We start from the raw sequence: 15,200 nt of genomic DNA on the forward strand, positions 1-15,200 counted from the left end.
ACTAATGTATTTAACTTTTTTTAATAACAAAATGTATATTTAGGCCTCAATGACCAATATAAAATCTCAATATAGCTAAAGGTTATTTAAATCTAGACCCATAAAGCTGTTATTTTAAGGCCGTTTGTTCAAATGTCGGACAATAATTTTACCTTTAAATTTTTTGTGCAATTTTGCAGCCCATAGAAATGTTAACTGTAACTACAGCAGCAAAAAAGTAATAATAATAATAACCAAGGTCCAAAAATATTTATGTGACAGGGCAAAAGCAGATGCGGTCAAGGTAAAGCAGGCAAACATTACTAGAGGAAATCACAGGTTAATGTGCACATTACAAAGCTACTGGGGTCTAAACATAGACTTTCATCAGCTCAGCCTGTGCAAGTTTGCTATTAACTCTCTAATGACTTGTCCCGTTTTTGTTTCTGTGTTTTTGTTTATTGCTGCCCACCTTCAAAAATCCATATTTTACTTTAAATATCCATGTACAGAGCTGTGTGAGGGCTTGTTTTTATGTTAAACAATTGTACTTTCTAGTGGCTGGATAATAATATTCTATATCATTTAGTGAGAAAAAAAATATAAAAATGTGGAAACTAGTGAAAAAAAACACATTTGCACAATTTTCTTGTGTGCTCTGTATATTTATGTATTTTAATTTTTATTCCAAATTATACTTTCTTCATATTCCTTGGTTGGTACAGTCACAGGAAATCCAAGTTTATGTAACTGTCAATATGTTCCAATAGTTATCTTTTTGTACCAAAAAAAATTTTTTAGTTTTTCCATGTTCTATCACCAATGAATTTTTCATATTGCAGCATTTAGACAGGTCTCATTTCTTGCAGGACAAGATTATGTTTTTATTGCTGCCATTGTCCTTACTATACAACCTTTTAGTCACTTTGTTTGAGTTGCAAATTAGCAATAAAGTGGCGGTTCAGAGATTTGGCTGCTATTTTCTGGTACAGGCTTCACTGTTGGGTAGACACATTTTCTATTTTTAAAGAGCAGGATTTTGGGGGCACAGGGATATCTAACATTTTTATGATTTCACTTGTTTATTGTTTTATATATGTTCTAGTAAAAGAAAAGGGATTTAAATTTTTAGATTCTTGTAATTTTTTTTGATTTTTAAAAACTTTTCTTTTACTATTTGTCCCCCAAGTGTGCATTGAACCTTAGGGTTTTAATCACTTCTGCCATATAATGCAATACTGAAGTATATGACAGTTATATGACTGAGGTCTAAGCAACTGTCTCTGGCAGGTTATGGTCAGGATAAATGACAGGCCTGGGAGTCCAGCATAGACATAGCTGTCATAGTAACTGATGGCGACTCCCCCAATCTTAACCAAGGTTATGTAGTTCTGATCTACATTGACTAATATATTTCTATTGTCTCTTCTTATCTAGCATGCTCCAGCTTTCACTGTAAATCTTGCAATTTTTGTGTGTAGCTACAAAGGAAAGGTAAGTAAATTATATTTGCCAATATTTAATATCAATAAAGAATGTGTTACCGTATATACTCGAGTATAAGCCGACCCGAGTATAAGCCGAGACACCTAATTTTACCACCAAAACTGGGAAAAACTACTGACTCGAGTATAAGCCGAGGGTGGGAAATGCATTGGTCAAACCCCCCAGTAGTATACAGCCTGCCAGCCCCCAGTAGTATACAGCCTGCCAGCCCCCATGTAGTATTTAGCAGCCCCTAGTAGTATACAGCAGCCCCTAGTAGTATACAGCAGCCCATAGTAGTGTACAGCAGCCCCCAGTAGTGTACAGCAGCCCCCTAGTAGTGTACAGCAGCCCCCTAGTAGTATACAGCAGCCCCCTAGTAGTATACAGCAGCCCCCTAGTAGTATACAGCAAGCCCCTAGTAGTATACAGCAAGCCCCTAGTAGTATGCAGCAAGCCCCTAGTAGTATACAGCAAGCCCCTAGTAGTATACAGCAAGCCCCTAGTAGTATACAGCCTGCCTGCCCCCACGGCCCTTAAAAAAAAAAACTTATATACTCACCCTCCGATGTCAGCGCGGCTCCCCGATGTCGGCGCAACTTACCGATGTCCCCGATGTCAGCGTGTCCCGTCTTCTTTCTTCTCCGCGGCTCCTCTTCTCTCTTCTATCTTCCGGCATGGACGCGGCCATGTTTTCTTCTAGCATGCGCATACTATGACGCGGCCGCTGCTGACGTCATAGTATGCGCGGCCACTAAGAAAACATGGGCGCGTCCATGACAGAAGAAAGAAGAGAGAAGAGGAGCCGCGGAGAAGAAAGAAGACGCAACGCGCTGACATCGGAGGGTGAGTATTTAAGTTTATTTTTTTTAAGTGGGTAATTTTTTTTTTTGTTATAGACTCGTGTATAAGTCGAGGGGACATTTTACAGCACATTTTTTGTGCTGAAAAACTCGGCTTATACGCAAGTATATACGGTAGTTAATTGTATAATTGTACATATATTTATTTTTCGTAATTGTTTACCCACAGATCACACGAAATGAAGAGAAATTTAGGGCAGCTACGAAAGAACTTATACTCATACTGGTAAGATATGACATTGCTATTGTTTAAGAACATGTGCTGTAAATATATATATATATAGTTGTACAATTACACTAGATTACTTACAGAGAGGGGAAACATTTGTCAAGTTCCAATGGACACTGATAGACATTTCTGCAGTAGAACCTTGTGGGGCAGATTTATCAAACTGTCTAAAAGTAAGAATGTTCTTAGTTGCCCATGGCAACCAATTAAAGCTCCCCTTTAAAATAGTCATGAGCACTGGTAAAATGAAAGCTGAACTGTTATTGGTTTTAAGAACATTCTTACTTTTATACAGCTTGATAAATCTGCCCCTACGTTTCTAATGTTTTTGGTGGCTTATGCAGTGAAGCATCTCAATTATTGTTGCAGCACTGTATGTATTTCTTATCATTTGTAACCTTCAAAAGTATATTACTGCCGTTACAGGATATAAGTAAGGAACGGCGCTAAATTCTGTTGAAAAGATTTGTAGAGAAGTGTCTGGAAGTCCTATCTCAATTTTCCGTTCCCCTCAAACAGTAGTGTCATGATATTTATCAGCTACTGACAGGACAGGACAGACCATGGGATGCTATAGGATTAGGATGGTTTCCTATTTCCCATTATAGATGTTGTTTAGTGAATGTAATATCTCCCAGTTATAATTTATTAGGGTATAATTTGCTTACTAAAAGGAATTTATGATTATTAGTTAGAAACTTACTATACAGTATATCCAAGTGTAACAGTTCCAGTAATCCCTGACTGAACCATATTTCATTGATTTTAATTTTTATTGTTGTATTTATCACAGCGCAGGGTCATAGTGATACAAGATAAGGATGGCGATGACATTATACAATACCTGACACTGGAATAAAAAAGTGCCCTAAAAAACTATTCTGAATCTTGTTCTACATAGTTTACTTTTAGAACATGATAAATGATGTTATATGACATAGAACATATTGTTTGTAGCTGATGACCTAAATAAAAGGTTCTCTTTTCTTCTAATCTCTTACTAGAAATGTTCCGGTTGTGCTTTGGATGTAATTCTTAATATTCATGAAGATCAGACATTAGTAAGTGAAGAACTGCATTAACACCTCATTCTAAATGAAGTGAAAAATATGGATATGAATGGACTAGCTTCCCGGAAACCAAATAATTGGAAAGCCAACAGAACAGATATTAAATGAGGTCAATTGCCATCAAAACATTAAGAATGAAGAATTGGTGTACAGGCCTGACATCTGCTTCAACTACTTATATATATGGCTGTGGGAGATGTTGCTTACAACTTCAACACTTTCTGCATTATTAGAACACAGACTATAGGGCAGGGGCCATAATAGTCAATGGTGGGTCCCCATTAGGACATTCTGGGTGCATCACCACCCAAAAAACCTATCAATTCTACAGCCTAATGTTTCCTAGAAGTGGCTTGTACCTGCACCCCCTGCATGGTAGTAGGCTAAGGGGCTAGAAGAAAGGAAGGACTTGGGAGTCACTGTAAATTGATACTATTATTCTTCTGGGATGTGACAATTGGGATAAATGATCCCTTCTTTCTGGATTACCCATCCACTTATCTTCATAGGAAATGTAAGTGGCTGCTTATATATGTTACATGTTTATATACAGTCACACATATACAGTCACACTGTGTAAAATAGTTAAATCTATTTCCCCTACAGGAGGAAGCGTTAGCAGCAGCTGGAAAGACTCTGGAGGATGTGGCTCGTGAGTTGTTCGAATTGCTTGTAAGTTATTCCTTTAAATGTGATTGCACAGCACGGCCCTTACTGGGGGATTCAGATATAGAATTTGTATTTCTATGGAATGTAAACTATGAAGGTGGATACATTTTATAGTTTTCCACAATGTTGATCAGTGTGGAATTAGATCAATTGATAGCTACAAAAACTTCCAAAATAATAAGATATATAGTTTTTCATATTTTTACACTTGACTGTAAAGAAATTCTTATTAGATCCAGATTAATTCATAGATTGATAGAAATGTATTGGATAACGCACAATCAAGGTTACAGTTACATGACTATAACCTTGGTGTAGTCCTCGGCCTACATACAAGACTCCATTCACATTTCAAGCAATTAGACTTTTTGACTGCTTTCCCATTTTTTTGATGGATTAATTTTTGACAGATTTATTCTTAAAGTCAGTGGTAAAAACTGAAAGCAGCTTTCTGATAGGAGACTGTTTTGTAATCTGAAAGTAAAGCACATGAGGCAGAGATACAAATGAAAGAGTTTAGTTTTCATAAAAAAATAGATCATTCAAGTCCTGAAGTTTTCCAAAAATGTGAACAAACGCTGAAACATCTGATGGCCTTAGGACTGGTTTTACTGGTGTGTGGGTGGCAGTCTGCCAAAACGCTCTAGGATAAAAGGGAACAGCAGCGAATTATGCTGAAACTCAACCTGCACACAACATATTCCCTGATCATTAGTCAGACCGCTCCAGGATATGTTAGATTGCAGGTAGGTTCCTCTGGTATCGCTGTAACTTGCTGGCGTTATGGAATAGGTTGCTTGTCATAAGATAATACAAAAGGTTCAAAAGCTACTACCAGCCTGTTATCCAGGACAGTGACAGGAGGACAGGAGATTGTTCCACTCTCTGTTTGGTATAATGCTGAACTTCCAGAGTATAAGATGACATCAATGTGATGCGGGCACCGTCCTGTATATTGTGTTGGTGGAGGTTTCTGAGCATCAATCTCATGGCTGGGTCAGCACAATGGTGTCACCTTAAAAGTAGTAAAAGTAGCAGCACCGAGGTATTTATTTAGACCATCTGCTTTGTTTTCCAATACTTATTTGTTCCAATTTGGATTTTATTGAAAATTTCACAATACTGGAAGAGGCTATAGCTGATATCTACCTGACCAGATGTAATTCTGTCGCCAAGACTTGTCCCCAAAACTTTAAGTTTTGAAAAAATCTTGTTAAAGTTCTTAAAATACTTCCAGAAAAAACTACTGATACTTCCTATTATAATTTCTATGTAATATATATTTTTAAGACCAGGTATAATAACAGACTTACAACTTTTCTATGTAGAAAATGTAAATATAGAAAATCCTCATCATCATCATTGTATTTTTCCAGGACACACTAAAACTGAGTGAAGGTGCAACACAAATACTATGTGCGCTGGTAAGTTTACCATTATGTGTTATAGCTCTCTCAGAGATTTATTTACACCATATTGTATGGCAGCTTAAAGTGTAAGAGACTGTGTAACCATTTAATTATTTGATTGATTATCTCTTTTTAATATAACAGTGGTGTTTAATATTATTATGAACTTTATTCTAATAATCTCTCTGGTAATGTGACACATATGGACATGTGTTAACAGAACAAATGATTATATCTGCAGAATTCATGATTTCTGATAAAATTATTTATATTTATAATTACAGGCAGATGATGCTTTGCTATCAACCTGTTTGGCAAAGGCCCTGACGGTATCACCAATTTATACTTACATATTTGTAGATAGAAAATGAAATAAGGTCTAAAAGGTTTAGTCAATTAACATTATTAATGGGAAAGTTTAGTAGAAATAAATGTAATCGGATTATCTATTGTAATTCTCTACTCTTTGAATACACACACATAAACACTTATGTTATATATATGGAGGGGGAGCAGTGGATCAGTCGTGGTATTATTACAGTAACTTACACATATCACACAGAATTATCTTTTTTGCAGATTGATGGATATTATTTAAAATTGGACTGAAATAAATCTCTAGATCACATGACTTTAATAGCAACTACAACTTACTTGTATATTCTTTATTTTAGAAAAATGTGTCTCCATTGCCCGACAACCTAAAGGCCTTCATTTGTAAGGTAAAAATATAAATTTTAATGTAATGATAAAAAAAGTTTGGCTTTGGTCAGACTTGGTTTATCTAGATATAAAAGTCCTATAGACACAGCCTGGATATCTACAGATATGTTACTTGTGGGTATAGAACGCTCAGGAGTAAGAAGTTCTTATAGAAGTCTGATATTCACAGCCATTTGGGGATGAGGCCACTAATGGGAGGATGGAATCAGTGTGACACATGGAAAGGTCTCTTCTTCCTCTTTTCTGTGGAAGTGACAGATCTGATCCCCCTGCACTGGTTTTCTCTTTAATAACTAAAAGATATCAAATATTTATATGATTGCATTTATTAGTGGTAAAAAAACATGTAATTTTAATGTACTGCTGAGAGCTTAATTCAATCAGAATTATTACTTTGTGAACTTTACAGATGTTTTACATGGACTAGGTCTGGTAATTATACATGATTCTATAGTATAGGTTATATATATTTTAATATACAGTTTGTCGTGAACAACCAATTGTCACAGACACCACCACATTCTGTCTGCTGAGACCCCCAGGCTATCTGCTTTGGAAGTTGTTAGACGGGGTTTTCTATCCATTGTATGTAGGGCATATACAGAGGAAATGTCATAAATACATAATTGGAGCTTATTGTCCCCTTCCTGCGGCCGGGCTGATCGGAGAGCTTTCACCACATTTGCCTTCTCTCACCATTCAGATCTATGGCAGCGCTGAAAATAACTCGAATAGACTCGAATAGACTTGAATAGAGAGTGGCCACATATATATGGCAAACCTATATACTTTGTTCCTTATGCATGCCAAACTTTACAGCTGTACCAAGGGAGTCAAGGACCCGCACCTATGGAAAGGTCATGAATACACAAGATAGGAAAATCCCTTTAATTTATTAGAGATTATAGGAAATTCCCATGTAACTTGCTGTGTTTGCTTTCTAGGGAGATCGAAATGCAGTAACTGCAAAAGACGTTGTGCAGCTCTTGGTAAGTTTTAAAACTTCTAATTGACTGTAATGAGTAGAGACCTAGTCACACAAAACGGATGTGTCCATATACAGACACTAATTCATCTAGATACTGATCTCATTGGAAATAGAATAGTCAGATACCTTTACACATACAAGAACCATCTCTGCCTATGTGCTTTATACATGTGAATCTTATTCTTATCATTCTGTACACCAAAACTTAGTACAGAAAATGCAATGATAAATATCCCCTGTATAGCTCTGAAGGATAGAACAGACTGCTACATCCACTACTATGGGCTTCCAAGGGACACAAACCCTTCATCATTAAGAAAAAAAACTTAACTCACCTTCAGCTTCTTCTCCCCCGCCCTGCGGCTCCATTTTCTCCTCTTTCTGCCTGGGCACATACACTATGATGCGGAGGTGTCATTAATAGTGTGGGAGAAATCTCTGCTGTGGACATTTATGTAAAGGGGCATCTGTTGAGGACATTTTATGAAAGGAGTGCATCTGCTGTGGAAATGTTATTCTAGGGGGGCATCTGTTGTGGACATTTATGTACAGGCGGTCCCCTACTTAAGAACACTCGACTTACATACGACCCCTAGTTACAAACGGACCTCTGGATATTGGTAATTTATTGTACTTTAGTCCTAGGCTACAATGATCAGCTGTAACAGTTATCACAGGTGTCTGTAATGAAGCTTTAGTGTTAATATTGATTCTTATGACAACCCAACATTTTTAAAATCCAATTGTCACAGAGACCAAAAAAGTTCTGGCTGGGATTACAATGATAAAATATACAGTTCCAACTTACATTCAAACTCAACTTAAGAACAAACCTACAGACCCTATCTTGTATGTAACCCGGGGACTGCCTGTAAATGGAAATCTGCTGCAGATACTTATGTATAAGAGGGCTCTGCTGTGGACATTTCATTAAAGGGGGCCCTGCTGAGGACATAACATTAAATGGGGCTCTGTTGTGGACATTACATCAAAGGGGGGCTTTACTGCTGATATTTCATTAATGTGGAGCTCTGTTTCCTACTCTAGGGCTTATTCTTGAGTCAATACCTATTTTTTCTAAAATTGGGAGCCTTGGCTTATATGCAGTCTTGGATATCTGGTTGTGATGGTTTCCTGCAGTTATGGAATGAGATTGGCTTTACTTAAAAGATGGGTTTTAAGTGCTTGTTTGAAGTTTATCATGAAATTACTTTTAGGAACAGTACGAGATTAACCATATAGATGAGTACCTAAGTCCTAACATCTGGGCACATGTTAGTTTAGATACCGAGGGGCCCTAGTCTTGTGAACAGCCCAGGGCCCATGGGACCCTTAATCCTCCACTTATATCTAGCATTGGTTGAACTCAATTAAACATTTACCCCTATTGGTGGCTCCAGTAAAATGATATGAATGTATGTTGAGATGTGTATGGAGGAAATGAAACCCTGGACAACCTTCTCGCCCAGCCCCATACCAGCTGCATGTTCTGCCTTTATGCTTACTCAAACTCTGTCATCGATAATCCTTCATTTTTCCAGATATGACACATACATCATACAATAGAACGGCTATATAATGCACAGTTATTGGAATCAAGTAGGAGAGAGAAAGCTATGGGTAGTTGTAGTTATTTCTTTACACTTGAAAACCTGAATCACAAGATCAAAATTGTTAGGCAAACTTATGGAAAAAAATGCCATGGATAACTAGATCAGTGACATCATTTTTAGCTATATAGACTATATTCCTAGGTGACCACTGGCTGATTATTGCTGTCGTATTATTAAGTTGCTTCTATCGCTTCTAATACAAGAGGGTAACACAAGTTTTATTGTCTTTATTTCTCATTAGAAAAACGCTGCTTGCTTTGGGGACGATGCACTTGGCACTGGTGATACAGTGGTAAGAAATCTTGCTCTTATTAGTATATCTTAAAATCATTCCATTAGTCCAAATCATTCAGATGAGTCTTTGTGATACTGTGGGCTTGGTGTTCATACACTATAACAAAGCAGAAGAACAGAATCCTCAAAGGGAGCTGTAAAGGTCGCCCAAAACTGTAACATGTGGATATTTTCATATACAATATCTACACAAAGGGGCAGATTTACTTACCCGGCCCATTCGCGATCCAGCGGCGCGTTCTGTGCGGTGGATTCGGGTCTTCTGGCGATTCACTAAGGCAGTTCCTCCGACGTCCACCAGATGTCGCTGCTGCGCTGAAGTTCCCCGAGGAACGCCAGAATGCACCATTCTATAACTGGTGAAGGTAAGAGCATGTCCAGCAACACTTTTTTTTTTTTTAAATGCGGCGGTTTTTCTGAATTCCTTCGGGTTATTGTTCGTCCACACCCCCTGATTTCCGTTGCGTGCATGCCGGCGCTGATGCGCCACAATCCGATCGCGTGCACCAAAAACCCGGGGCAATACAGGGAAAATACGCTCAAATCGGAAATATTCGGGTAACACGTTGGGAAAACATGAATCGGGCCCTTAGTAAATGACCCCCAAAGTGTTAGTTTCCTCAGTACAATAAAGAAAGGTTTCTACAGTCTGATAAAGATAATACAGTAAGATCACTTGTATAACTAACACATTTACATGACAAATGTATTACAGGAAGAATTAGTCACAAAGCTTGGAGAAAGTCTAGAAGGTTTAGTGCAGAAGGTCATTGATTTACTTCAGGTAAGTTTCTTTTTAGATTTTGAAAATATTTGTGTAATTATTGTATTGTTATAGTCTAATAAGATGTAATTATAACCCCCCCATCTGTGAAATATTGGTGAGAATCACAAATCTACAACATTTATAGTTATAGTACATGTTATTATTCATTCATTTCTCTGTTCATTTCACAATTCCCAACTGATTTAGAAGGAAGGAAGGAAGAATCTACTTTTGAGTACAGGCAGTCCCCTACTTAAGAACACCCAACTTACTTTACTGTACTTTAGCCTTAGGCTACAATAAACAGCTACAACAGTTATCAAAGGTGCCTGCAGTTAAGATTTATTGTTAATCCTGGTTCTTATGATAACCCAAAAGTTTTAAAATCCAATTCTCACAGAGACCAAAAAAAATTTTGGGCGGAGTTACAATGATAAAATATACAGTTCCGACTTACATACAAATTCAACTTAAGAACAAACCTAAAGAACCTATCTTGTATGTAACCCAGGGACTGTCTGTAATGCGGGCAATTTGAAAGGAAATGTTCTATAGGACAGCAAAGCACTTTGAGATAATGTACAGAATAGATAATACTGGTGTACAGATCTAAGAATACAACTAGCACCAGGTTAAAATAATAATAGCAAGTGAATATACAGTAAAGTATTAGTATTTTTCCACTACAAATAGTTTATGGTTTTGTCGAGATCTCAAATTTACTTTTGGGATCCAGATTCCTATGTGGAGCTTGTTACTTGTCCACAGATTTACTACTGACTCCTAGAACAAGAGGCTGCAGCACAGTAATAATGAAAGAGCGAACAATCAGAGGTTTCTACATCGTTCCATCATTTATGGTTTAACCTCACAATAATATACTTGCAGAAGGTCACATTTACATACTGAACATATTACCTTGTAGGTGAGGTGCCCAAGTCTTACTTAGGAAAAACTGGTTTCAAACACAAGAAAGGCCTGCTTATGGCACTGGACATTTATCCAACTAGAACTTTGAAGCAAGATTATGTTTTCTTTTTTCTTTCTTACAATACAATGATTCTACTTCCTCTGAGATATACTCCTCTACATCTCTTGCCCATTTATTTTCTACCTTACAATTACAGTTATTCTCGTCCCCAGATGTCAAATTCATTCTAATGTTTATAATCGAAGGGTTTCCTCCCACTGAGTCAAATATTTTCCCAAAAAGTTCACAGTTACCTTTTCCTATCCTCTTCAAAAATCCTTTATCCATTAATGATCTGTAAATAATACAAAACATTCTGAGTCCCTTAAACCAAACTCACTCTTTACCTGGTCAAATAACTTCAATTACTTTCCCTTCATATCTATTATATCTCCAAGCCCATAGACTCCTTTCTTCTCCCAATTGGAAAGCCATCCCTGCTGTCCTTTTCATTTACCCATATAAAATAAGTCTCTTAGTAACAAAAATTCTGAAATATCCATTGGTAACTGGAATTTTTTTTCTAATAAGCCTCCAGACCACACTGGTATCTCTTAAAAGTATTGATGCTTTCCTGGTATCTTTAAATTGGAATTATTTTCATGCACAAATCTTCCCAAAGTTAAAGAGGAAGCCAGAGTTTCCCCTCTAGTAGTAAGATTGTCTTAAGCACAAAAACTGTTGCAAAAGTGCAAATGCACCAAAAAAGTTTCAACTAAACAAAAAGAAGCCAAGCCAAATAAAAGATACATGTGTCCCCATAAGTTTATATATTGTCTAGAAGCTGACAGAATCTCATTTAGATTTCACCAATTTAGGAATTTATTAAATACTGCACAACAATATTATTAGATTTCAGTAAATTTGCCTTTATTAAAACCATATAAAAAACAACAACTATTAAAAACTTTTTATGTTATTTCAGGCACTTATCGGACCATCTGGGGTTTTGTATGATTTGGCATGTAAATTGGTAAGTGCACATGTATGATTGTCATATAAATGGGATGAGGCTGGAGATAACACATTCAGGTCTTTAGGGTTTTTGTAGGATTGCTCTTTTCTTATGATTAGGAGTTTTATTTAGGATTGCTCTATGCAGATAGGAGGTGTAAATAAAATGTACCATCAAAGTGTATTCCGGTCACAACCACATATCTTCTCTTATAATCCCATAGGTGATGTAAATAGGGTGACTGTATATTTCACATCAGGATAATAATAATATCCTGCTGCAGGTCCCATTATACACAACCAGGAGTTCCACTAACATTTCTGCAGGTTTTTGTGGCGGTCAAGCAGCAGCTCGAGTCATGGAATCAGTGTTGATTTCTGTTTCTATGTTTTTAAACGTATATTTTGCTTCGCTATTACCTAATAATAACCAAATGATTCCCTTTTATTTAGATAAAGCTTCCAGATGTTGGTCTTGGTGGTATGATTGGCTGAGGTCTTGTTTCATTCAAAAACTAATCCCAACTTATCCGGTAAACTGTGCAAAATCTCATAACATTATCATTTCTTTTATATATATTTTTGTTTCATTGGTAATAGTGACCATTTGGAGGATACATTTCCTTACATATTCACCTTGCTCTGTAGTATTGTGCCTCAGTGTTACTAGGGACCTCTGTACATATATGGTAGAGCATACATTATATTAATCACACAGAGCTTATTAGATGGGGAAACAATGCAATATATACACAATTTATGGAAGTATTTGGCTAGTGAAATTTTTTTTTATAAATTTCCCTCTGTACACATATGGATTTGGAACAATGTCATCCAGATGTGATTGGGCAGTATTCACTCTTATTCCACATGAATGACTTTCTTGTCTGTGTGCTATCCCTTTTTTTGCAGATAGTACACTGACACATTTATTTCAATAGCCGCATGCACACAACTGGGTGTAGTCTGTAGAAAACTCAGAGCAGGTCCTATTCCTGCCCATGTTTACAACCCAAGCTGTCCCATAGAAGACTATGACAAAAATACTGACACCACCCGGGAGACACTCAGGAGTCATTTGATGCAGCTGATATGTGCAGATCACTTACTAGGTAACACAGTTATGTGACTCTTCTAGAGAATCAGATACGAGTAACACACAAACCTTTCCTGCTGACATACGGCTCGGCAATGGATTACACACTGATGATATTTGAAGCACAAAAATAGATCACATATCTGTTATTCGTGGCCAGAGATCAGCACATGTTCACCTGCAGGGAGCCGATACCTGAGATTTAAGAGATTTAGAAAGCAGAACACAATCCTTTATATATCCGTGTTTTACACAATCCCTTCTCTTCCATCATTATCTCTCCTCCAAAATGTTTCACTAGTAAAGTAACCCTGCACCCAGACTTTATTATATCACTGGAGGTACAACTACTGTATTCTCCAAAAAAGGTTAAAGCTGTTTATATCATGTTATATTTTACTTCATTATTTATCCTACATATCTATTTTTTTTAGGGACATTGGACCAAGAAAGTAGAAGAGATGAGAGCAAGCAATAAAAAAAGAATAAAAAATATAAAATCTTATGATTAATCCTTTTGATTTCCTTGATGATCAACCAATCTGTTTCTTATACATCTAATGTTTCATCCAATCAATAAATCTTTCTTCTAATCAATCCACTTGTGTTGTTTTATTTAATTGTACGGAGATTTCTTGATTCCACCAGAGGAATAATTCTGTGGTTTGTCCTCAGTAACTCGTGTATACTAGAAAGAAGGCCAAGAGTAGAGGTTATAGGGTAACTCTGCTTTATATTAGATGTTATTGTGTGTTTTCTCACCATTGGTAGTAATACTTAGCACATAACTACTCTGTAGGCTCAGTAATATGGTACTAGGGGGAAGGCTGCTGCAGGCCTTCTCTACTTCCCGGAACCTTGTAGGGGTCAGTTGCTTGCAGTATCGCTGGTCTGTAAAACATGGACATCTACAATACCGAGGACTTTGTATGCCGCGATGCCCACCTCAATAACACTTTCACCAGTTGGAATTCTTTTTGCTTCCAGGTGTATTAAAAGTTTCAATTAAAAGGTTCTTTTAGGTAAAATAAAAGTTAAGTTTTCTTCAGGCTTTTTGAAGATATATTGATACATCATAGATGTCCAGGTTTCTGTGCGAGTCCCAAAAATCTAATAACTAAATCCCTTGATAAATGTGGTGCAAGGTGCTTTGTTGGAATAAATTATGGCAGATTTCTGTCATAAACAGATTGATTGATACCTATTTTTTAAATTTAGGTAAAACTAGGGATGGATGAAATTGTAGTCACATGTACAGGGCCACATTTACAGCTCAAGCTGCCCTAAGCGCTAAGCCTGGACACTCCCCTATTGTTTCCACTGGACTATTAGAAGGATTTACTTGTGCCTAATGAAAAATAATGGTTTTTGATAAGAGATAAAGTATTAAACTATCTGTTCGTGACAGTGATATCTCAACCGTGACCTGAAGGTAAAATCCCACTCCTAATACCTATCACCATTTGTACCCTCATTGCTGTATATTATGACCCTGTGTGTAAGGCTATAGACCATTAACTAATTGTATGAGACAAGCACGGATATGCTGAATTTGTGTTCAAATGTGTAACATCACTGCCTGAAAAATTAGAACACTTAAAATTTCAATATTTATTAAATATATTAAAAAGGAGCCACTCTTCAGCCACTTTCAGGTCACTGCACTGGTGCCGGATGACCGCGACAAATGCGGACGAAAACATGATATAATAGCGTGCATTTGCAATGTATCCTATAGGTTTCAATCTATATGCCTCTGATGACACACTACCCCTTTGGGGAGTGTAGAAACGCGTCAGGCGGAGGAGAAATATAGGATCAATACAGTGCATATCTTACCAATGTGAATAGCACTCGATCAGTGTGTGTTAATAGGCATTGTGCAGTGACCTGAAAGTGTTAAATTAGACTGCACCTTTGTGACACAAACTTTTTTCAGTAGTATGCAAGGGGGGGATGCATGATTGGGATTGCTAAAGTGACAGATTTCTGATCCCCATACATACATTGAATTGCCTGATTCATGAATTTTGTGGCTGAAGAGTGGCCCCTTTTTAATATATTTAATAAATATTTAAATTTTTTAGTTTTC

At 36.9% G+C, this 15,200-nt stretch overlaps 1 protein-coding gene across 1 annotated transcript; it reads left to right on the forward strand.

Annotated features, from left to right (window-relative positions):
• Positions 1-188: 188 nt before the first annotated feature.
• On the forward strand, positions 189-13,709 carry LOC140105225 (ranaspumin-like). The gene is made up of 15 exons (XM_072129175.1): positions 189-197; positions 1,293-1,325; positions 1,417-1,473; positions 2,497-2,553; positions 3,561-3,617; positions 4,233-4,298; positions 5,672-5,719; positions 5,989-6,033; positions 6,379-6,426; positions 7,372-7,416; positions 9,270-9,320; positions 10,038-10,106; positions 11,984-12,031; positions 12,466-12,545; positions 13,543-13,709. Exons 1-14 carry the CDS (start codon positions 189-191, stop codon positions 12,505-12,507), a joined length of 675 nt encoding a protein of 224 aa, XP_071985276.1. The 3' UTR covers positions 12,508-12,545; positions 13,543-13,709.
• Positions 13,710-15,200: the final 1,491 nt, after the last annotated feature.

This window comes from Engystomops pustulosus, chromosome 10, assembly GCF_040894005.1.
Source record: "Engystomops pustulosus chromosome 10, aEngPut4.maternal, whole genome shotgun sequence".
Taxonomy (NCBI): Eukaryota; Metazoa; Chordata; class Amphibia; order Anura; family Leptodactylidae; genus Engystomops; species Engystomops pustulosus.

Bases quoted from the DNA above. Each gene is read 5' to 3' on its own strand.
- LOC140105225 (XM_072129175.1), top strand. The intron at 10,107-11,983 runs GTAAGTTTCTTT...ATGTTATTTCAG, and splicing joins AGGTCATTGATTTACTTCAG to GCACTTATCGGACCATCTGG. The intron at 12,032-12,465 runs GTAAGTGCACAT...CCTTTTATTTAG, and splicing joins ATGATTTGGCATGTAAATTG to ATAAAGCTTCCAGATGTTGG.